Genomic DNA, 25,038 nt, shown 5'->3' on the forward strand with positions numbered 1-25,038 from the left:
GCCAGGCTGCTGTTCAGCCTAGCATCTTTCCTTATGAATGGTAAATGGTAAGTATCCATCTTTGTGGAGGTAGGAAGCGGGAGTTCAGCGCGGTGTAGCCACACCGCCATTCCCTGTCCTTATGGGGGCATGGCCAGCGCTCTGAGCTGCTGGTATGCCCCAGTCCCTCCTGTCACCGGGAATAAACGTTATGTGCATGTACACAGCGTCTATTCACTGCTGCTGTGCTAAGCAGAGCAGCAAGTGACGGGATATTCCCAACTTCCCCCCAATCCTTCACGGGACACTGCAGCCCGCAGGTGGAACGGCAGGACAGTCTCAAAGTGACTATCCCGCAAAAATCAGGACAGTTGGGAGGTATGCAATGGAGTACTGCTCACTCTGATCACTGTGACCACTGCCATAAGAATCTAAAAAGACGTTCCATCCCATAATTGCCATTTATCATAAACTAATCAAATCACCCTAAACAACGTTGCACCCCTATCTGATCCCCCACCACCACAAACATTGATCTCATCTTTAGTATCCTATGCCTTGAATGATGATGTAACCCATAGCAACCACACTTTTCAGATTAATAGGACTTCCCCCTACACCTTTAGATAGTATCATCTGATTGATTTCACAATGCTTTTAGCTGTCTGATACTGTATATAATTTACAATTTGTCAAAATGGTTTTTTCTCTCTGCCTCTTTCACAGGGGTCGTGGATACACAATCTTGCTATATTTCAGTAACCAACCGGCCCATCAGTATCCAGATTGAATATTCCCCTTCTGGCCAGTATTTTAAACGTGGCATTGACCTAGTCTGCACAGTGAGTAACTATCACACGTAGTAGATCAGTCTGGTATGCAAGTAAATGACATCCCAATGAAGACCAGTGATAAACACTTAAACTCATTTAATTGTATGATGTTTATTTAAAAAAATTTTTCAAAAGGACAATGAAGTTCCAAGATGTCGTCTTTGAGAAGAATGACCTACAGATGTGTCCTCATACAGCGCGTCTTTATGCCATATGTTGCGAGTCGCCTGGCGTAACTGAGATGCACCAAAACACAATTCTCCTACAAATGTCACACATTAAATGATCAGTCAAGCTAGTAATGTCGTTACCAGTTTTTTGTGTAAATAAGATCCACATTTTCAGTGATGAAGACACTTGGTGCGGGACAAGTTGCGTGGGATCTGGCGCACAGGGAGGAGCTGTTATGCGCGACCAGTGGCAGCTTCAGAGGTGAGGCTGCAGCGTAGTCCAAAATGAAAATAGTGGAACCACACCTACTGCCGGTGAGCCGTCCGGCGGTGTTTGGGATGGTGGTTGGTGCGTCTCCTCTATTTGAGTTTTGGACTGTGCTCCAGCCCCACTTCTGGGGCCACCACTGGGTGCAACTGAAGCCCCACTGTATGCGGACACATCTGTACTACTAATTGTTTTCCTTCTCTGATGTGATACTCAAATGCACACTGATATTATACATGAATAGTGATATGATACATGGAGACATGATGGTGTCCTTGATAAGTGTCTTTGTGTTCCAGGCTATACTAACAGATGAGCATGGAAAACCATTGGCTGGTGAAATTATTACTGTAGAGGTGGATGGGGCGTCTGCTAAGAAGTCAATAACAGATGCTGACGGGAGGGCTGATTGCAGTACGGATACATCATCCTACTTTAAGCCGAATATTACTCTCCGTGTATGTATACTGTTCCATTATCCAGATACAGCAAGTTTACTTTTATCTGTCAATGGAATGTCAGCAGGTTACGCAGTATGGTGTCTCTATCTTTTAACTAGTGATGTGCACCGGAAATTTTTCGGGTTTTGGATTCGGTTCCGCGGCCGTGTTTTGGATTCGGACGCGTTTTGGCAAAACCTCCCTGAAAATTTTTTTGTCGGATTCGGGTGTGTTTTGGATTCGGGTGTGTTTTTTTTTTTTTTATTTTTTTTTCAAAAACAGCTTAAATCATAGAATTTGGGGGTAATTTTGATCCCATAGTATTGACCTCAATAACCATAATTTACACTCTTTCAGTCTATTCTGAACACCTCACAATATTATTTTTTGTCCTAAAATTTGCACCGAGGTCGCTGGATGCCTAAGCTAAGCGACACAAGTGGCCGACACAAACACCTGGCCCATCTAGGAGTGGCACTGCAGTGTCAGACAGGATGGTACTTCAAAAAAATAGTCCCCAAACAGCACATGATGCAAAGAAAAAGAGGCGCACCAAGGTTGCTGTGTGACTAAGCTAAGCGACACAAGTGGCCGACAGATGGTATACTTGACGACACAGAGGTAGGTAGAGCAGTGGCCTTCCGTACCGTACTGCTATATATACTGGTGGTCACTGATCAGCAAAACTCTGCACTGTACTCCTCCTATATAATACTGCTGGTCCCCAGTCCCCACAATAAAGCAGTGTGAGCACAGATATATGCAGCACACTGAGCACAGATATGGAGCGTTTTTCAGGCAGAGAACAGATAAAACTGGTGGTCACTGATCAGCAAAACTCTGCACTGTACTCCTCCTATATATAATACAGCTGCTCCCCAGTCCCCACAATTAAGCAATAAGCACAAATATTTGCAGCAACATTAATAAACGGAGAGGACGCCAGCCACGTCCTCTCCCTAACATTTCCAATGCACAAGTGAAAATGGCGGTGACGTGCGGCTCCTTATATAGAATCCGAATCTCGCGAGAATCCGACAGCGGGATGATGACGTTCGGGCGCGCTCGGGTTAACCGAGCCATACGGGAGAATCCGAGTATGCCTCGTACCCGTGTAAAATGGGTGAAGTTCGGGGGGGTTTGGTTTCCGAGGAACCGAACCCGCTCATCACTACTTTTAACATGACAAAATTCTAAAGTCTTCATTAAGGTGCAGGCATATTTTTACCTATATTATTGCACGTCTGCTGCAACGCTTACAAAATACAGCCATGGCTAAAAGTTTGGAGAATTACACAAGTATTGGTTTTCACAAAATTTGCTGCTTCAGTCTCAAAGGCTTTTATTGACCATTACATTAAGTTTATGTATAGAGACAATATTTGCAGTGTTGACCCTTCTTTTCAAGACACCTGCAGTTCGCCCTGGCATGCTGTCCATCAACTTCTTAGCCACATACTGACTGGCTGCCAATTCTTGCTTAATCAATGCTTGGAGTTTGTCAGAATTTGTGGGTTTTTGTTTATCCATACGCCTCTTGAGGATTGACTACAAGTTCTCAATGGGATTAAGGTCTGGGGAGTTTCCTGGCCATGGACCCAAAACTTTGCTGTGTTCCCCGAGCTACTAATACCCCTTTCAGACTGACAAAAATTTCCCGGGTTATTGCACATGAACGCGCATCAACCCGGGAATTTGCTCAGTGTGAAAGGGTCCTGTAAGAATATACCGGGACGAGCGTCCCGGCATTTCATCCCAGGTCTCGACCAGGGTTGAATCTCGGATCGTCCCGGGATACGGTGTAGTGTGAACAGGTATGCCGGGTCAAGGCGACTCTGCACCCGTTCTCTGCATAGGAGGATGCGGTGCTTGGAGATTATCTCCAGGCACAGCCTCCGGTAGCGTCAGCAGTGACGACGACGACCCAGCAATATGCCAGGTCGGGCTGCAAGTCTGAAGGGGTCTCACCTGTGTACACATTCCCAGGTGCGACTCGGCTGTTGTCAGTCTGAAAGGGGTATTCATTATCACTTCTGCCATGTGGCAAGCTGCTCCTTCGTGCTGGCAAAGGCATTGTTCCTCACCAAACTGTTTATGGGTGGTTGGGAGATGTCAGCTGGTAGGTTTTGTGGCAGGGCTGAAATGCAGTGGAAATGTGTGGTGTGTTTTATTTTTTGGGGGGGATTAAGGACCTCCATTCAGTAAGGATTGCAAAATTTAGTGAAAAAGCAATCTGGCCGATTATCAAAAGACTACGCAGCGTTCGCATTGCACATGTGAGTAAAAAAAATAGCGACACATCATGGTCGCAATGCAGCCATGTTTCTGGGCAGGAAGCTAGCGTTTTCTGAGTGTATGTGAAAAACCGCTGGCATGCCCAGGCGTTTTTAAGGCGTTCTTGTGTCGCAAGAATTGTGGACGACCTTGCCTGGCACAGGTGGGGGGTGGAAAAAGTTTGATGTTCTGGTAATTGCATATGGTTCTGCGATCAGCCCATATATTGCGATGCGTTCACAATTTATGCAATGGGCTTCCCCCCCCCCCCCCCCTCAATTTCTCGGCAGCAACTATCTGATTGCAGTAACTGCTGTTTAGCAGAAACTGCAATCCTTACTGAATATGGTCCTAAGGGCCCGATTCAGACCTGATCCCTGTTGTGTGAAAGCGCACAGCAGCCAATTATTGAATGACTGATTGCGTATGCACCGCAATGCGCAGGCGCAGTGGAAGGATGGTGTGAAAATTTTATCACAAGGCGACTGACAGAGGTGGACGTTTGGGGGTGGCAACTGGCCGTTTTCTGGGAGTGTCGGGAAAAACGCAGGCGTTCTCAAGCGTTTTCAGATCGGGTGTGTGTGACGTCAGTTTCCGGCCTGTTTCTATCTCGCTGTAGGAGTAAGTCCTGGGCTACGCACACTGCACAGACTAGAATAATCATTAGATGGTGGGTGAGATGCGATTTGCAGATGTCCGCTGCCTGGCTGAATTTTCGCACGGCATACACATGCATTTGCACACTTGCACGGGGTGGGTTTTCACTCTAGGTGTGGCGGCTATCTGATCACACACTGCTGCAGAAATGCACAGCAGCGATCAGGTCTGAATCGGGCCCCAAGTTCATTGTCTTGGCAAATAGGGACTTTGCGATTTCATTGCAATTCATCTGATCCCATGACGTTCTGGAGTATTTGCAAATTGCCATCCTAAAAACTGAGGGGGCATACTTTGTGAACACATACTTGTGTCATTCTGAAGACTTTTGGCCATGGCTGTACAATGCTTCATCTACTTATCATTTTTGTTGAAGATTTGTTATCTGCAGAGTTTTGTTTTTGCTGCACTGGAGGCAACAGTCTGTGGTTTCAGATATAGCCAACACTAGCTGTGCTGTATCCAAGGTCAGCAGTCTATTTGCTGTATACATTGGAGCTTAGTCAGAGCTAGACTCAAATGTAATGTGTATCCCTGGTGTGTGCGTGTGTGGTTGTGTTTTTTTTTGTTTTTTTTTTGTGTTGCATTTCTTATGCGCACAAATGTATTCTTATTTCAAATGTGCTTCGTAATTGTGTATGACTAGGAAGCAAGATGGGCATGGAGTCCCGGGAAGTGGGCTTGCAGTCGCAGCCAAAGTACACTAAGGGGTAGATTTACTAAAGCTTCTAAAACAGACAAGTGGTGGTGTTGCCCATATATACACTTGCCCATACACTTTGCAAATATTACCGGGAGAGTGTTTGACCATGTGTGTGTGTGTGTGGTCAGCTGACCACACACATCACTGGGACAGGGGATATAAAAGGAGCCCATCCCTGTGCTAAGTCCAGCAGGGTTACTCTCCTTAGTGGCTTCTAATACAGCTCCGTTTTTGTGGGCAAATAGTAAAAAAAAAAAAAAAAAAACCTATGCCAGGATAAACACTAAAGGCCCCCCCACACACGCACAGTATGATGTGTACCAATCAGGGCTAGTTCTAGACCTGTTGATGCGCCCCCCTGGCAGGTAAAATGGGGTTAGTGCGCACCAAAGGCCATCGTCAAAAAATAGGGGCTTGGCTTCATAGGGAAGGGGTGTGCCACCTGTAGTTATGCCCCCTAGTAGCGCCGCTTACATACAGACACAAAAATATTCCCCAGGCCTGCTCCTGCTTCCCAACCGCCGCCGCTTCTGTCCACCCGCTCTTCTAGAGTCAATTATGACCTAGCATCTGACAATGGTGCTGGCTGCAGCGGGTGCCCACACAGCCCATGGCGCCTGCTGCGGGCACCTGCGTGGTGTCTGTGGCCGCCCCTGCAGGTCGCAGTGCCCCGGGCACCCACCCAGCTTGCCCGTGCCTAGATCTGCTCCTGGTACCAAAGATGCGACTGACTATCCGAGGGCTGACATATCAGGTGGTCCCTGCACACAATGCGATCCGGTGCAAGCTATGCCGAACTTCCACCGCGTAGCGCTGCATGGGTACATCGGCCGCATAGCCTGATGTTTTGAAGATGCAAAACGATCAGGCGCAGCAGTGGACGACCCCATGGGAGCGTGCGATGAATTATCATACATACACATGGAACATTATAGCTGTTATATCGTTCCAATGCGTCTGATCGTCACCTATATTCTGTGTGTGGGGGCCTTAAGTGTGTTTTACTCACCCGGTCATGCTTATCCCATCTTCACTGGTAGTGACAGACCACGCTGGCAATCCTGGCGCCTGACCAACCTAGTGCATTTATATGGTAGGGAATAGATGTAAATTATTAAACTGTCTGAACTATGTAGCCATACTTCCCAACTTCTTTATACTACTCTCTGGAGAGGAGACTCTGAAGAAAACTTTGGGATGGGGCGGGCGTACGCAGCCCCCACAGTGGCAAAATGTTGATCTTTGTGGGGAAAGGTTAGGGCTAATTGAGGTGGTTTAGTCTCCTTTAGCACTGCACCCTCAAAACGGGATACGGTAACTAGGTCAACCACTATTGATCGACAGGTCAAAAGGTCGACATTCGTGTCTCACTTTTTCTTTGACCTTTTTTCATATTTAATGATACACGCAGACTACGATTGGGAATAGTAACCTGCCCGAAGCATGGCGAACGAACACGGTGCACTAATTGGGGTTCCCGTTCACTGTACGGAGAAAACCACACCAAAGAAATATAAAAAAAGTCATGTTGACCAAGAGACCCGGTTGACCTAGATACTGTCGACCTTGCATACTACACCCCTCAAAACATAGCTGTGATTACCTTTTGTTTTTGCCACATTCTGCCCACTTCACTAGGAAGTGGGTGGGATATAGGAGAGCCCACCACTTTTCCCAGGATGCGGAGGACTACCCCAAAAAATCGTTAGTCTCTTGCAACTTTCGGGATCGTAAGCAATCATGTGTAAAGTATGTATCCTAATTTACTAATGGCACGTGTTAGATTTAGCTTTCATGCATTCATTACCTTCGTCTGTCTCTCCTACAGGTTAGTTACCAGGATGAAAACCAGTGTTACGTCAATGATTACTCCGGTGTTGACTATCCATATGATGAACGCACTATATATCGTTTTTATGCTCACTCAAATAGCTACGTGCAAATAAAGGCTCCTCGTGGGCAACTAAACTGCAACCAGATGTATAACATTGAGGTGGAATTCATAGTGAGAGGAAAAGCTGCTGAGGGAGACGCCGCCAAAAAAACTTTTTATTACATTGTAAGTGTGAAAGGACCAGAGAAATGCAGGCGGTATAAGGGATGACCTAGAGTCAACACACAGCAGATGTCTCTGGTGTCTGTCAGAGATCGGTGTAAATACCACGTTTTGGTTGGCAGGATGGTTCACTCTTCTAATCCAAAAATTAGGTTTTAATTTTTTTTAAAGAGGTGTTTGAAATAGTTTTGAGAGAGCAAGCAGTATGGATTTTACAGACCACTGGTGTATCTATAATGGGTGCAAGGTGTGCGGTGCACATGGGCCCCTGTGTCCAGGGGGGCCAAACTGCACACCCTGCACCCATACTTTTAAATACTTAACATTCTGGAGTCCTGCGCCGGCACCTGCAGTTCTGCAAAGTAACCAGGAAAATGACATGGTGGCCAGTTTCCTGGAGACCAGCGCTTGTGCAGTAAATAAATCTGCAGGAAAATGGCTTCCTTGCCATTTTCCAGGAGACCTGTGCAAACCCAGTAGACTCTAGCATACCGCTAGAGCCTACTAGTGCTCACACCAGCTGGATAGAGAAGAGGGAAACTGCACACGGGCCCCTTGAATGCAGGAAGATTAAGTCTAGATGTATTGGAAGTATGGTGTGCGGGGGGAGGGTGCAATGTTCTTAAATACAGTTACATAGCCTACTTAAGGCGCTCTCCTTTCATACATAAACTCTACGTGAACACTTCTCTTCCTTTTTGAATGTTTCTCTCCTGGACTTTGTTAAAACCCTTGGTATTTTTGAAACTTTGTATCATGCCCCCATTTTTCTTTTTTTCTCTGCTCAAAACTATACATGTTAAGGTCTGGATGGGGTGTGCCCAAACTGAAATCTAAATGGTAGTGTACAAATAAAGCTGTCTGACATCTGTGGGCTACATGCAAAAGCAGCCAGTGTTTACCCTGCACAGAAAATATATATATTTGCTCCCCTTGTATGGCTACATGGGGGGCTAATTCAGTAAGGATTGCAAATTCTGCTAGTTGGCAGAACTTGCAATCCTTTGGATCGCATGCTGGGGGCCGCCTATCGCTGGGTAAGGCTGCCCAGCATACTGACCGCCGCTTTCCCCTGTACAACAAGCCGAAATTGCGAATGCATAGCAATTTCTGCTTGTTAGCAGAAATTGAGGAAGCCTCCTGTCGGCGCAGCTTAGATGCGCTCGCAGGAGGCCTGATGCCATGGTCTCGATCGCGGCGGCAGTGTGTCACATAACGCAGCTGCCGTGATCATGCCCCCGTTTAGCTGCCTCTGCCCCCCCCCCCCTCCCCCTCAAAGTGCAGGCGCAGGTCGGCGGGAGAGGGGATGTAACATAGTAACATAGTAATTGAGGTTGAATAGAGGCAAATTGCCCATCGTGTTCAACCTGTATTGAGTTGTGATGATGCTACATACTTGCTAAATAATGTTTTATGACTAGTTAGCTACTATCTCATGCTACCCCCGGATTAACCACATTGATATTTTTAAGTATTATAACCTTGGATAGCTTTTTCATTCAGAAATGTATCCATTCCTTTTTTAAATCCAATTAGAGTCCACCATTACCACCTTCCCTGGCAGGGAATTCCACATCCTGATTGCCCTAACAGTGAAGAACCCTTTCCTCCAATGTGTTCGGAACTCTCTCTCTCAGCGATAAGCCTTGGATAGTGATAAACTGGAGAGAGGGAAACTACCAACCAAACAGCTCTGACTGTCATTTTTTTGAAACCTCCTGTAACATGGCAGTTAGGAGCTGATTGGCTGGTACTTTGTTGTGCGCTACTGTGGGGTCTACTATTTGTACTAAGCCTTGGAGAGAGAAAGTGGACAGGGGTGGGGGGTGGGGGGTGGGGGGGGGGGGGGGGGAACAGCCAACCAGCTCCTAGCTGCCATGTTACAGGCTGTGTTTGAAATACGATTTAGGAGCTGATTGGTTGGTATTTTATCTCTCTCCAAGGCTCAGTACATCTGCCCCTGGGTGTCCAAGGTCACAGCCACTGGCTTCAGCAGGCCCAGAAAACAATCATGGAAACATGTGAATTGGTTATCTGACGAGTAAATTCTCTTTACAGATAAAAGCCAGAGAAGGCATTGTGGCGTACGGTTCTCAGGAAGTTGATTTGACGATCAGTGAGTACTTCATTATTATGATTAGAGCTGTACGTTATCAACAACGGCACAAATTCAGTATCTGTTTCCCCCCCCCGATATTTTTTTTGTTTGCATTGCACTTGGGCTGCCACCGGCTCCTGCATAGGTTACCCAGCAGCAGGGACCATGATGCAGCCGCGGTCCTGCTCACCCCCCCCCCCCCCCCCCCTCCTCCTCCTCTCCTCCCCTGGAGTTTGGTTTGATGTATGTCACTATCTCTACATCTCCTGCGGAGTGTAGAACATGTGTCATTATTGTGAATATGCCCCTTTGTGTGGATACCCCGAGTGGTTTTAGAACATTGCTCAAGGACATTGATTACACATGAACAGAGTTCTTAAGTTACACGAAATCGAATGGGCCCTACAGACTCTGCGATGTGCCGCCGATATGGCAGACGGGCGACCTGGCGGCGGTGGGGCAGTGACGGGGGGAGTGAAGTTTCTTCAGTCCCCCCGGCTCCGTAGACGTGCAGGCAAATATGGACGATCTCGTCCATATTGGCCTGCATGCACAGCCGACGGGGCATCAGCGATGAACGAGTGCGGGGCCGCGCATCTTTCATCGCTGGTGCCTCCACACTGACAGTCAGATATGAATGAGTTCTCGTTCAATAATGAACGAGATCTTTCATATCTCGCAGTGTTATCGCCCAGTGTGTAGGGCGCATAAGTGCCTTATAGATTTAAAATAAAAACAGGAAATTTTCTCTAACGCGCATCTGTTTCCTTTGTTTGCTTTAAAAAACAAACAAAAAAAAACACTTTGTGCATGAGTAATAACAACAATACAAGTTCAAATATCTGTATGAACACTGTAGAGGAATTATTACTTATCAGTTAAGAAATATAGAACACTCCTAAAAGGTTAATATATTTTCCAATTAAATGTGATTTACACTCCAATCGTACATGTAAAGTAAGTGGTAATGTTTTCATAATTTACAGGCAAGAATGGCTCTTTCATCCTCCCCATTAATGTAAGCTTCCAATTCGCAACCAGCGCTAATATTCTGGTGTTCGCAAGAGTGGATAACGAGCTCATATCGGATAGCGTGCCCTTGGACATACAGCCGTGCTTTAACAATTTAGTAAGTGCAATTATATATGACTTTGTCTCAGGCATCCCATCTTCATTAATCTGCTTAGCAGAGCTCTTCTCAGTGACTAGGGAAATGTATCAAGCCATGGAGAGTGATAAACTGAAGAGGTTTCACGAATCAACCAATCAGTTACTAACTGTTATTTATCTAGCATAGTCTTGGAAATGGCAGAAGATGATTGGCTCCTTTGGGAAGCAACTCCACTTTATCGCTCTCCGATGCTTGATACATCTCCCCATGTCCATGTATGTGACATCTCCTCCTCACACTCCTGCCTTACCTGCAGCTGAGCACCTTACAGTGGTGCTGATACTAAGATGATGGTGGTTGTTGTTGGTATTATTTTTTTTATTAGGGAGGCTTAAAAAGAAGTCTGTCACTTACCCCAGTTATGAGTACAAGTTATTGAATACATGCAGGGCACAGCATTTTCGGAAATATTTCTATAGAGCTAGCATAATTTGCTCTTTTGCACTCTATCTACATAGGCCAGATGTCAAGGCCAAATATCTACGATCTAATATTCTGCAAATGCTGCACTTTCAATCCAATAACAACTTGTCTGCGCATGTTACTATGTGACCATACAGTTGGCAAGATGCATCACGCCACTTATCGCAACACGGGGGCCCAGGAACAAGCAGGGTAGTATCAGTTTGAAGTGGCAGTTGGTAGTGTAGGAACTGCACAAATGGTCCCAATTGCATATGTTGAGCCAGAGACATAGCAGCAGCCTGAGGAAAGGGAGCATGCCCAAAGTCTCTGAAGACCAGGCCACATACTCTAGGCGCTGTGATTATGCGCAGTGCCGTCCCCAGCAGTTGCCCATTTAGGACCCGGGAGCCTGTCTGCACATATGTAGAGTGTTGCATGCGTTGTGGGGGGGTGCTGGAAGGGATACAATTGGATCCTTCTCAGGGGTAAAGATGAAAAGAAGCCCACTGGATTCTATAGGGTAACACCAGATGGTGTTGCCCACCACATGCTTGCCTTGGTGCATATGCGGCAATCAACAAAACCTCCGTAAACTGCATTTTTGGGGGTTTGGCCGCATTTTTCAATATGATGCATCCTGCAAAGTTACCTTTTTGTTCTAGTGGGACTCAAGTTATCTGTTTAACAGTGACTTCCAAAGCCTTTAGCTTGAACAATATACAAAACTTACAGGTTTATACAGACTGTCATAGGTTATAGTCTAAGGGTGGAAGCATCTGAACTACTGTTTCAAACTTCTATTGTTCTTTCAGTAGAATACTTTTTAAACACTGTCCCAGTATACTGCTATTGATATTTGGTAAGACAAGTGTAAAAGCACTGATGCAGGCATATAAATATTCTGTGTAAACGATAAGTGAATCAGGCAGGCTAATGGGCTGCTACGTTTACATCTTCAGTGAATATCCTGGGTCTCCCAATCGGGGATCAGAAAGATCTACAGGACATGTCCTAAAGTCTATTATGTGTTGTGGTGGAATGGGTTTACTATATACTTTTTGACTTTCTATACTTTGTTTTTTAGGTTTCTCTGAGTGTCGATCAGACAGTTGTGACTCCTGGTTCAGAAGTTGATCTCCATATAAACGCTGCTCCAGATTCATTGTGTTTTCAAAGAGTGCTGGATGCCAGATTAAAGTTGCAATATCCATATGATCCATTCAACCCCACTTCTGTAAGTATCTGTAGCAGAATAAAGATAAATAGGTTCTAATTCCATCTATAATATAATAATGTGCAGAGGAGCCAGACAGCAGCATGCACCTAAACCGCACGCCCTTCACTGCTGTCAGTGCTAACCACCATGAGTGGTCACAACAGCTGGAGGCTGATGTCCTGTCCAGGAATTGGACCGGCGCAGTTGGGGCCATGTTGGGAATTGGAACGGTGCAGTTGGGGCCATGTAGGGAATTAAACCCATGACCTCAGTGCTGTGGGGCAGTAATTCTAACCATTACACCATCCGTGCTGCCCATCAATGGTATCAGCGGTTATTAACTGTATAAAAGGGGTCAATGAAATTGGGAACAATGTGTAATTATTACCTCTATAACACATATTAATCATATGATAATATATTCACATAATTCCACTTGATATAGAAATTAAAATATAGGCAGAAGATCAGTGTTTCAATATAGAATGCGCTGCCCAACAGTAGGGAGAGATGGAAAATACATACAGTATTGGTAGGAGCGATTAGTAGAAAGTTGTATCATAAATATGTTAAACAGGGAATTCTTGTTGGTCCAGGGGCATGTCATCAAAGTATCTGACATCTCATTGGATGCTCTTTAAAATAATTATCGTGGGCTGTTAATTAGTTCATGTCAATAGCAACTTTTTATTAATCAGGTTTGTGCTTGATATGAAAGTTTTGTAACGTGCATTCATTGTCCATATATGGTTCTTCCTTCCTGTCTGCTATTTTATCACTAACTTATGCCATATATACACTTTCATAGATGACTGTAACTCACGTCTACATTTAGAGGCATATTTAGCAATATACTGTTTCTTTCTAGAATTAAACTGTTATTTATGTTAACCATTGCTTTAGAACATTGAGAGTTACATTATCTGTTCTTTGAGAATCTTTTGAGAATATCTCCAAGGTCTGATACATCCCCCCCCCCCCCCCACCCCCTCTTGTTGCTATGATGGTGGAGAGAAATAAAGTACCGGCCAATCTGCTGCTAACTGTCATGTTTCAGACACCGCCTGTAAGATACCAGGAGATGATTTCTTGGTACTTTTTATCTCTCTTCTTTATCACTTTAGAAGGCTTGGTACATCTCCTCATATGTAACAGTAACATACTGTAGTTAATGAGGTTAAAAAAAAGGCAAATTGCCCATCGAGTTCAACCTGTATTATAATTCTCACCCTATTCTGTATTTAGCTAAAGCTTACTATAATGTACCAGCTGAAGTGATGTTTTAAGACTAACTATATAATTAGTGCTCTTCCTAAAATATATAAATATCTTAAATGCTATATCCTTGATCCTTTTTCAGTTGGTAAATACATATAAAAATATTTTAGATACATTTCTGAGTCCATCATTGCTACCTTCTCTGGCAGAGTTCCAAATCCTTATGGCCCTTACTGTGAAGAACCCTTTCCTACATTGGGTACAAAATGTTCTCTCCTAGCCTCAGAGGATGACCACGTCCTGAGCAGTGTTCTCTCACTAAACAAATCTCCTGATAGCTCCTTTTAATGTCCCTTTTTAGATGTTGAAGATATTAATAATGTCTCCTCGTAGACTCATCTATTCCAGTATGTGTATGTATGTGTGAGAGATAGATATATAGATATAGATATATATATAGATATATATATATATATATATAATATATGAGAGATAGAGACTCAAAAAAATAAAGGGAACACTTAAACAACACAATGTAACTCCAAGTCAACCACACTTCTGTGAAATCAAACTGTCCACTTAGGAAGCAACACTGATTGACAATCAATTTCACATGCTGTTGTGAAAATGGAATAGACAATGGGTGGAAATTATAGGCAATTAGCAAGACACCCCCAATAAAGGAGTTGTTCTGCAGGTGGTGACCACAGACCACTTCTCGGCTCCTATGCTTTCTGGCTGATGTTTTGGTCACTTTTGAAAGCTGGCGGAGCTTTCACTCTAGTGGTAGCATGAGACAGTCTACAACCCACACAAGTGGCTCAGGTAGTGCAGCTCATCCAGGATGGCACATCAATGCAAGCTGTGGCAAGAAGGTTTGCTGTGTCTGTCAGCGTAGAGTCCAGAGCATGGAGGCGCTACCAGGAGACAGGCCAGTACATCAGGAGACGTGGAGGAGGCCGTAGGAGGGCAACAACCCAGCAGCAGGACCGCTACCTCCTCCTTGCACAAAGGCGGAACAGGAGGAGCACTGCCAGAGCCCTGCAAAATGACCTCCAGCAAGCCACAAATGTGCATGTGTCTACTCAAATGATCAGAAACAGACTCCATGAGGGTGGTATGAGGGCCTGACGTCCACAGGTGGGGGTTGTGCTTAAAGCCCAACACTGTGCAGGACGTTTGCCATTTGCCAGAGAACACCAAGATTGGCAAATTCGCCACTGGCGCCCTGTGCTCTTCACAGATGAAAGCAGGTTCTCACTGAGCACATGTGACAGAGTCTGGAGACGCCAAGGAGAACGTTCTGCTGCCTGCAACACCCTCCAGCATGACCGGTTTGGCAGTGGGTCCGTAATGGTGTGGGGTGGCATTTCTTTGGGGGGCCGCACAGCCCTCCATGTGCTCGCGAGAGGTAGCCTGACTGCCATTAGGTACCGAGATGAGGTCCTCAGACCCTTTGTGAGACCATATGCTGGTGCGGTTTGCCCTGGGTTCTTCCTAATGCAAGACAATGCTAGACCTCATGTGGCTGGAGTGTCAGCAGTTCCTGCAAGATGAAGGCATTGATGCTATGGACTGGCCCGCCCGTTCCCCAGACCTGAATCCAATTGAGCACATCTGGGACATCATGTCTCGCTCCATCCACCAACGCCATATTGCACCACAGACTGTCCAGGAGTTGGATGCTTTAGTCCAGGTCTGGGAGGAAATCCCTCAGGAGACCATCCGCCACCTCATCAGGAGCATGCCTAGGCGCTGTAGGGAGGTCATACAGGCACGTGGAGGCCACACACACTACTGAGCCTCATTTTGACTTGTTTTAAGGACATTACATAAAAGTTGGATCAGCCTGTAGTGTGTTTTTCCCCTTTAATTTTGAGTGTGACTCCAAATCCCGACCTCCTTGGGTTAATTTGATTTCCATTGATTTTTGTGTTTTTGTTGTCATTCAACTATGTAAAGAACAAAGTATTTAATAAGAATATTTCATTCATTCAGATCTAGGATGTGTTAATTTAGTGTTCCCTTTATTTTTTTGAGCTGTATGTATTTATAGTGATGTGCACCGGACATTTTTCGGGTTTTGTGTTTTGGATTCGGTTCCGCGGCCGTGTTTTGGATTCGGACGCGTTTTGGCAAAACCTCCCTGAAAATTTTTTGTCTGATTCGGGTGTGTTTTGGGTTCGGGTGTTTTTTTTACAAAAAACCCTCACAAACAGCTTAAATCATAGAATTTAGGGGTCCTTTTGATCCCACAGTATTATTAACCTCAATAACCATAATTTACACTCATTTTCAGTCTCTTCTGAACACCTCACAATATTATTTTTAGTCTTAAAATTTGCACCGAGGTCGCTGGATGGCTAAGCTAAGCGACCCAAGTAGCCGACACAAAGACCTGGCCCATCTAGGAGTGGCACTGCAGTGTCAGGCAGGATGGCACTTCAAAAAAATTGTCCCCAAACAGCACATGATGCAAAGAAAAATGAAAGAAAAAAGAGGTGCAAGATGGAATTGTCCTTGGGCCCTCCCACCCACCCTTATGTTGTATAAACAGGACATGCACACTTTAACGAACCCATCATTTCAGCGACAGGGTCTGCCACACGACTATGACTGAAATGACTGGTTGGTTTGGGCCCCCACCAAAAAAAAGAAGCAATCAATCTCTCCTTGCACAAACTGGCTCTACAGAGGCAAGATGTCCACCTCCTCATCCTCCGATTCCTCACCCCTTTCACTGTGTACATCCACCTCCTCACAGATTATTAATTCGTCCCCACTGGAATCCACCATCTCAGGTCCCTGTGTACTTTCTGGAGGCAATTGCTGCTGGTGAATGTCTCCACGGAGGAATTGATTAATAAATTTTGATGAACATCATCTTCTCCACATTTCTGGAAGTAACCTCGTACGCCGATTGCGGACAAGGTGAGCGGCTGCACTAAACATTCTTTCGGAGTACACACTGGAGGGAGGGCAACTTAGGTAGAATAAAGCCAGTTTGTGCAAGGGCCTCCAAATTGCCTTTTTTTCCTGCCAGTATACGTACGGACTGTCTGACGTGCCTACTTGGATGCGGTCACTCATATAATCCTCCACCATTCTTTCAATGGTGAGAGAATCATATGTAGTGACAGTATACGACATGTCAGTAATCGTTGGCAGGTCCTTCAGTCCGGACCAGATGTCGGCACTCGCTCCAGACTGCCCTGCATCACCGCCAGCGGGTGGGCTCGGAATTCTTAGCCTTTTCCTCGCACCCCAAGTTGCGGGAGAATGTGAAGGAGGAGATGTTGACTGGTCACGTTCCGCTTGACTTGACAATTTTCTCACCAGCAGGTCTTTGAACCTCTGCAGACTTGTGTCTGCCGGAAAGAGAGATACAACGTAGGTTTTAAATCTAGGATCGAGCACGGTGGCCAAAATGTAGTGCTCTGATTTCAACAGATTGACCACCCGTGAATCCTTGTTAAGCGAATTAAGGGCTCCATCCACAAGTCCCACATGCCTAGCGGAATCGCTCTGTTTTAGCTCCTCCTTCAATGTCTCCAGCTTCTTCTGCAAAAACCTGATGAGGGGAATGACCTGACTCAGGCTGGCAGTGTCTGAACTGACTTCACGTGTGGCAAGTTCAAAGGGTTGCAGAACCTTGCACAACGTTGAAATCATTCTCCACTGCACTTGATTCAGGTGCATTCCCCCTCCTTTGCCTATATCGTGGGCAGATGTATAGGCTTGAATGGCCTTTTGCTGCTCCTCCATCCTCAGAAGCATATAGAGGGTTGAATTCCACCTCTTGCTTCAGATGATGGCAGGGCAGGTTCTGGAATGTTTGGTGGTGCTCCAGTCTTTGGCACGCGGTGGCTGAATGCCGAAAGTGGCCCGCAATTCTTCGGGCCACAGACAGCATCTCTTGCACGCCCCTGTTGTTTTTTTTAAATAATTCTGCACCACCAAATTCAATGTATGTGCAAAACATGGGACGTGCTGGAATTTGCCCAGATGTAATGCACGCACAATATTGGTGGCGTTGTCCGATGTCACAAATCCCCAGGAGAGTCCAATTGGGGTAAGCCATTCTGCGATGATGTTCCTCAGTTTCCGTAAGAGGTTGTCAGCTGTGTGCCTCTTCTGGAAAGCGGTGATACGAAGCGTAGCCTGCCTAGGAACGAGTTGGCGTTTGCGAGATGCTGCTACTGGTGCCGCCGCTGCTGTTCTTGCTGCGGGAGGCAATACATCTACCCAGTGGGCTGTCAGTCATATAGTCCTGAGTCTGCCCTGCTCCACTTGTCCACATGTCCGTGGTTAAGTGGACATTGGGTACAACTGCATTTTTTAGGACACTGGTGAGTCTTTTTCTGACGTCTGTGTACATTCTCGGTATCGCCTGCCTAGAGAAGTGGAACCTAGAGAATTTCTTGAGGTAGTGTGTCCCCGGTACCAAATACCATCTTAGTCCCTGTGCACTAATGCCAGATGCCAGATGCACGTCTAACACCAACACAGCTGCCAAGTCCTGAGTTATCCGCTTTGCAACAGGATGACTGCTGTGATATTTCATCTTCTTTGCAAAGGACTGTTGGACAGTCAATTGCTTACTGGAAGTAGTACCAGTGGTCTTCCGACTTCCCCTCTGGGATGATGATCGACTCCCAGCAGCAGTAGGATTTACACTCAAGGATCCATCCGAGGAATCCCAGTCAGGAGAGGACTCATCAGACTTGCCAGTAACCTAGCCTGCAGGACTATTGGGGTTCCTGTCTAAGGAGGAAATTGACACTGAGGGAGTTGGTGGTGGTGTGGTTTGCTTGGGTACAAGAGGAAGGGATTTGGTTGTCAGTGGACTGCTTCCGCTGTCACCCAAAGTTTTTGAACTTGTCAATGACTTCTGATGAATGCGCTCCAGGTGACATATAAGGGAGGATGTTCCTAGGTGGTTAACGTCCTTACCCCTACTTATTAAAGCTTGACAAAGGCAACACACTGCTTGACACCTGTTGTCTGCATTTCTGTTAAAATAATTCCATACCGAAGTAGTGTGTGGTTTGTTTGTTTTTTTACAAATTGACCAGGATGTCAATGGCCATATTCATACCACGGACAACCGGTGTCTCCCCGGGTGCCTGACTTAAACAAACCACCTCACCATCAGAATCCTCCTTGTCAATTTCCTCCTCAGCGCCAGCAACACCTATATCCTCATCCTGGTGTACTTCAACAGTGACATCTTCAATATCAGGAACTGGACTGTGGGTGCTAATTCCAGGGGGTGTGCAAATGGTGGAAGGGCATCCAGTGTTGGGAAGGTCAGGCATCGCAACCGACACAATTGGGCTCTCCTTGGGGATTTGTGATTTAGAAGAACGCACAGTTCTTTGCTGTGCTTTTGCCATCTTAACTCTTTTTTTCAGTTTTCTAGCGGGAGGATGAGTGCTTCCATCCTAATGTGAAGCTGAACCACTAGCCATGAACATAGGCCAGGGCCTCAGCTGTTCCTTGCCAGTCCGTGTCGTAAATGGCATATTGGCAAGTTTACGCTACTCCTCCGATGCTTTTAATTTAGATTTTTGGGTCATTTTACTGAACTTTTGTTTTTTGGAATGTACATGCTCTCTACTATGACATTGGGCATCGGCCTTTGGTAGACTACGTTGATGGCATTGAATCGTCTCTGCCATGACTAGTGGCAGCAGCTTCAGCACGAGGTGGAAGTGGATCTTGATCTTTCCCTATTCACCCTCCACATTTTTGTTCTCCATTTTTTTTTTTTTTAATGTGTGGAATTATATGCCAGTAATATTATATCAATGGCCTACTGTACTGTACAACTATATACTGTTGGTCACCAAAATGCTGCACTGTACTACTATATATACTGCTCAAAAAAAAATGCAGCACAGATATGGAATGGATACTTGCAGTGACACAGAGCTGCAAGATACAGCAATGGCCTACTGTACTGTACAACTATATACTGTTGGTCACCAAAATGCAGCATACTGAGCACAGATATGGAGCTTTTCAGGCAGAGAACGTAGCCACGTCCTCTCCGTTCAATTTCCAATGCACGAGTGAAAATGGCAGCGATGCGTGGCTCTTTTATATAGAATACGAATCTTGCGAGAATCAGACAGCGGGATGATGACGTTCGCCCGCGTTTGGGTTAACCAAGCAAGGCGGGAAGATCCGCGGCTGCCTCGAACCCGTGTAAAATAGGTGAAGTTTGGTGGGGGTTCGTATCTCGATGAACCGAACTTGCTCATCTCCTAATAAAAAATAAATAAATATATATATATATATATATATATATATATATATATATAAATATATATATATATATATATATATATATATATATATATATATATATATATATATATATATATATATATATATATATAAATTTCAGCCTAGTAAGCCTTTCCTCTAATCCAGTGCCTCTAACCCCTTACCCAGTTTTGTAGCTTGCCTTTGAACTTTTGAGCTCAGAGAGAGATAATAAATATATATAATATATTTTATAATGCGGTGCCCAGAACTGTACACAATATTCCTGGTGCAGACATACCAGTAATTTGACCAGTGGCAGGATCACACTCATCCCTTGTCCCAATTCCCCATAATTTTTTTTTTTTTATGCATGTTAGCTTTATTTGCCTTTATTGCTGCACTTAGACTTAGTAGAAGTACCCAATGTCAATCAATGAGCACCCCCAAATATTTTTCAACTACAGTTTCCCCTAGTTTTTCCCCATTTTAATTTATAGGATGCATGTTGTTTTTTTGTTTTTGTTTTTTGTCAAAGGGCCTAACTTTACATGGTTTTAATATTAAACCTCAATAGATGTCAAACGTACTGGTCTGTAATTAACAGGATGAGTTTTGATTCCCTTTTGTAAATAATGGCACTGCCTCCTCTATACGCCAGTCCTTCGGTACCATGCCTGAAGTAATTGACTCATAGAAAATCAAATAGAATGGTCTAGCTAGTTCTGAGTTAAGCTTCATGAGAACCCTTGGGTGAAGTCCATCTGGACCTGGAGATTTATTAATTTTAATTTAGCTGCGTGTCTCCCGGACTACTTCCTCACTTAAACAAGTAATAAGCCATGGGTCATTACAGTGACTTTTTTTGTTATGCTCTACTCCCACCATCTGGGCTTCTCTAGTAAACAAAATGTGAAAAAAAATGTGTTCAATATTTCCGCTTTCTTTGTCATTTATCAAGACACCCAATTCACCTTTTAATGGTCCTATATTCCCTTTTTTTTTTTTTTAACCTTTTACGGTTTATAAACTTTTTAGAGTTCGCTTTACACTCCATAGCAATTTGCTTTTCGTTTTCCATTTTTTTTTATTTTTTTTTACTGCTTTGATTACTTTTTGCATTTTTGTTACATTCCTTGTAGTACTGGAATGAGCCGCTTTTTCCATCAGATTTAAACACTTTGAAAGCACGCCTCTTATCCATTTCTTCCTTAACCTTTTTATTAAGCCACATTGGTTTGAATTTAGTACTCCTGAGTTTAGTGCCCATGGAAATTAACTTATGAATATACTTATTGAGCAACCTTTAAAAAGCATCGCACAATTCAGCAGTGTTCTTACCATTAAACAAAACCTCCCAATCAATGTCCCTTAGTGCGTATCTCAGCATATTGAAATTAGCTTTCCTAAAGTTAAATGTATTGGTATTGCACCAAGTGTTTCCCTCGAGCAGGTACTACACTTGATCTTACTTGAAGCCTGAGGTGCGTGGCTTTAACACACAGTGATCTGTGCAAAAAACAGTGCTGGGGCCGTAGGACTTTGGACAAAAAGGAGAAGGGCCCTGTTACTCCCCAACCCAGGGTCGGACTATGATGTATTATCTAAGTGCATTGCTAATATTTATCTTGTACAATATCATGCACGCACAGCAGTATTTATATATTTGTCAAGGGGCCCAGCTCATGCACTCGCTAATGGTTAGGCAAACCAATGTAGCAGCTGGCCACACCCCTCGGGAGACTGACCACACCCCTAAACATGGGTCCCTAACACTGCTTTCCCCGGTGGGCCCTTTATGTCCCAGTCCGACACTGCCCCAACCCCTCAAAGCCAAAAGGCCTACTGAGGGGAAAAAGGGTCTTCGGGTCCCCCCTTGCCAAAACACAAAGGGACCCCTTGAATCCTCGACCCCCAAAGCCAAAAGGCCCTTCAGGTGGCAAGGGTCTTCAGACTTCCCTCTGCCTTATGGCTCGGGGGCGTCCCTTTCTCCCCAGGGTTGGCCGAAGCTTCCCCCTGGGGAACGAAAAGCCTCCAGCCTTCCCCAAAAGGAGAGGGCCTCTGCAACTAGGGGAGAAGGTGTCCCATAAGGGTCTCGCCTAAACCCCACTGAAACACGTGACATACACACAAAAAACATAAAGGTGTACTGCAAAAAAAAGTACACACAAATAAGCCCCAGCTAGAAGGTAGGGGTGGGGGTGGTAGAATAAAAGTTATCCCTGCCCTAGCCAAAAGGCTAGGGCAAAGGAAAGTGCAGCAAACAGAAGTGGGGGAGTGAAAGTTCAGTGTGCCATACTAGTGCAAAGTTGGTGAGATCACCAGTGCATGTTCAGGCAACCCTGGCATTCTTGAACCAGGGGCACATAACACCTCGGGCTTCAGGCTGCTCCCGGCCACCAGCCAGACCAAGCTTCATACCGGCTCCACATGGTGGGTCTTGATTCCACACCAGGAGCCTCTCACTTCCCCAGTGTAAGAACAGACACCACACCATGAGTACCAGCGAGCAGGTACTACACTTCATCTTAGCCAAAGGCCAGCAGTATGCTACCCAATCTCGCTCATCTCACTAGCAAGAGGGCAGGATGTTTGAGGGCCATCTTAGGGTCTCCCTAGAGGACCACCTGAAACATTATGGAGAGGGAAGAATCGGAGTTCAATGTGATCTTGTGATTTGGTTTCCAGATTATGATTATACAGGTCAGAAATGCATTTAACTTTTATATCTTTCAGATATTCTACCTGTTCCCCAGTTTCTTTGATTACACCTATGATGGAATAAATGATGTTCAGCCAAAACAACCCTGTGTGGATCCAAACAAAGTATTATATTGCGATGGATGGTACGGACGTCCTGATAGTAGCCCAACAGATGGTGACACTTTCAGTAACCTCAAGGTAATAACAGAGAAGCGGACTACAGCACAGTATGGGGATAAATTTGTTTGTTACAGCATGTCAGTCCTCAGCCGCAGGTCACAACTGTTTAAAAAAAGAAGGTACATTATCATTAAAATCATTTACAGTTTGTTTAAGCATAACCATTAGAAGTACACAGCATGACTGTTGTGCAGGATCCAGCATTTGTGATTGAACAGTGTTGTTGATGGACCACACATTCGGTGAGATGGGTTTCTTCTAAATGTGACCATAATATGAACGCATGGAACTGTTCTGTCTCGTGCATGGTGGGCGTGTAGGTGGACTCCTTGCTCCATTGTGGCGTGTAGATGGAAATGGGACTCCTGTTTCTGAGGGATCTTTTGCATTCACCATGGGGAGGGTGCAAACCTTGTTACAAATGAAGACTATTGCAGAGGTAAAAACAGTGGATGGAATACACGCACATGGCATTAGCATAAGGGAGTAAGTAGGTTGCCAACGCCGAATGGCAAAGTGGCTACGGATGCCTCCAACTCATAATCAGGCCCACAGTGATTCTAAATGAATACATAAATAAAAGAGAACACTACAAATACATCTGAAATATAAAAGCACATGTGTAAGTACCGTGTGCTTGGCGGAGCACAGACAGGGAAATATGACTGCAAATTGTGTCTATGCTCCATAGAGTGTTCACCTTGTGCTGTCCAACGTGTACCATGCCATCCTAATATGGATACCTGTCCATCTCTTTTGTTTATTTGAAATGTGTTCCGTTTCATTTTAAGCTGAAGAACAATTCAATTCCTTTGTGCACACCTACGAAAACCAATGCAGGTATTGCTAGTAAATAGAGCCTGAGTCAGTGACGGAACTAGAGTTGTGGGCCCAGGTGCAACAATATGCTTTGCCCCCCCCCCAGTCCCCCATCGCTACCATTCCTACATCTATGTAGAGGGCTAATCCCACAATGCAGACAGTTAAAACGCTTTAAGTAGCACTACAGCTGCGTTGGCATACTACATTCCACATTTTTCTCTTCTTGATTTGCTGGGTTTTGTTATTTGTTGCAAACATTTTTCGGTATACATAATAAAGGTCAAGTTTTAAATATCGTATAATATGACACTTACTTTCTCTCACCCTCTGTCTATGGTCTGGGCAGATTAACAATGGGATGGATGGAGCTACAGCTCCTGGCCTCCACATAAAAAAATAGGCCCATCATCCTGGCAACAGGATGACCAGCTGCACGGCTGGCCAAACAATCATAAATCATAAGTATTAAAATATGTATTTATATTTTTCTCACAACTTTTTACAATTTTTCTATGTTTACCTTCTCCACATAGGCCCTTGAAAATTTTCAGCTCCAGGCCCATGTGGCCCTTAATCTGGCCCCGTCTATGATATTTGCAGTAAAGTTATTGGTTAGAGGACTCTCTCTAATCTGATGATGGGCATATAAATGATTCCCTTACTTATACTACTGAAGGGGCTCCATCGATTTTAAGAGAGGATATCATTTTTCCAGTGTGGAAGGCCAATGTGCTGGGCTAATCTGTCAGGTTTCGCTAAACAGAAGACCTATACATTGTGGTGGTAGCTTTTCAGATGTAATATATTTGATAACAGTGGTTCTATTTATAGGATTTCACAAGCAAGTGAAACAGTTTCTGTGAAATGAATCAATCCCTGGCTCCTCTTTATATTGCAGAACCTTGATATGAACTTTGTGACAGATCTCGACACTGAGAAAATGGTGGTGTGTGGGATGGAGTCTCAACCACCTAGGGTTCCTATTATGTTTAGTACACTATCTGCATCGGGTAAGATCATCTTCTACAAAGACTAAGGCGTATCCTATAAAATCAAGCATGCAAATATTTCAGCCATGTTCTGCAACTCTAGATACTGTGTTTAAGATTAGATGTGACCATGAGGTTGACAATCGCAGAACAAGCAAGAAGAGACCCCTTGTAGTCTATCATGGTATGGGAATATTTACCCAAGGCAAAATACGTAAACGTGTTCTTGAGGCTTAGTAGGGGTTTGTCTGGATCTCGGCAAGATTGTCACATTCTGTAATCCTTTAGTAAAAATGGTGCACGCTAGTGGCAGTAAAGGTCACATGACCTATAGCAAGCAATCAATTACTCTCTGTTTTTAAGCTGATTAAAAAAGATGACAATCTGGTTGGTTGGAATGGGTCAAAGCACTTTCTCTCACTATTGTATGTGTATCCAACTCACTTTATTTCCACCTCAGGCAGGTTTATACAGTACATGCAGGTTTTGCAGGTCAGGTTTTTAAGTTTTTCAGTCAGTCTTTAAAACAGCATCACAGAATTCCAAGTTTCTAATAAGCACAAGTAGCACAGATTCCAAATGGCCC

General features: G+C 44.7%; 1 protein-coding gene across 1 annotated transcript in view; it reads left to right on the forward strand.

Annotated features, from left to right (window-relative positions):
• The window catches only part of LOC135057424 (ovostatin homolog), a 169,836-nt gene that overhangs the window by 69,374 nt on the left and 75,424 nt on the right, over nucleotides 1-25,038 (forward strand). The window contains exons 11-18 of the mRNA XM_063963316.1: nucleotides 706-821; nucleotides 1,550-1,708; nucleotides 7,153-7,383; nucleotides 9,439-9,496; nucleotides 10,465-10,607; nucleotides 12,139-12,288; nucleotides 22,495-22,659; nucleotides 24,362-24,473. Coding sequence (XP_063819386.1) covers nucleotides 706-821; nucleotides 1,550-1,708; nucleotides 7,153-7,383; nucleotides 9,439-9,496; nucleotides 10,465-10,607; nucleotides 12,139-12,288; nucleotides 22,495-22,659; nucleotides 24,362-24,473 — 1,134 coding nt within the window. The remainder of the gene's footprint in view (nucleotides 1-705; nucleotides 822-1,549; nucleotides 1,709-7,152; nucleotides 7,384-9,438; nucleotides 9,497-10,464; nucleotides 10,608-12,138; nucleotides 12,289-22,494; nucleotides 22,660-24,361; nucleotides 24,474-25,038) is intronic.

Source organism: Pseudophryne corroboree, chromosome 3, assembly GCF_028390025.1.
Source record: "Pseudophryne corroboree isolate aPseCor3 chromosome 3, aPseCor3.hap2, whole genome shotgun sequence".
NCBI lineage: Eukaryota > Metazoa > Chordata > Amphibia > Anura > Myobatrachidae > Pseudophryne > Pseudophryne corroboree.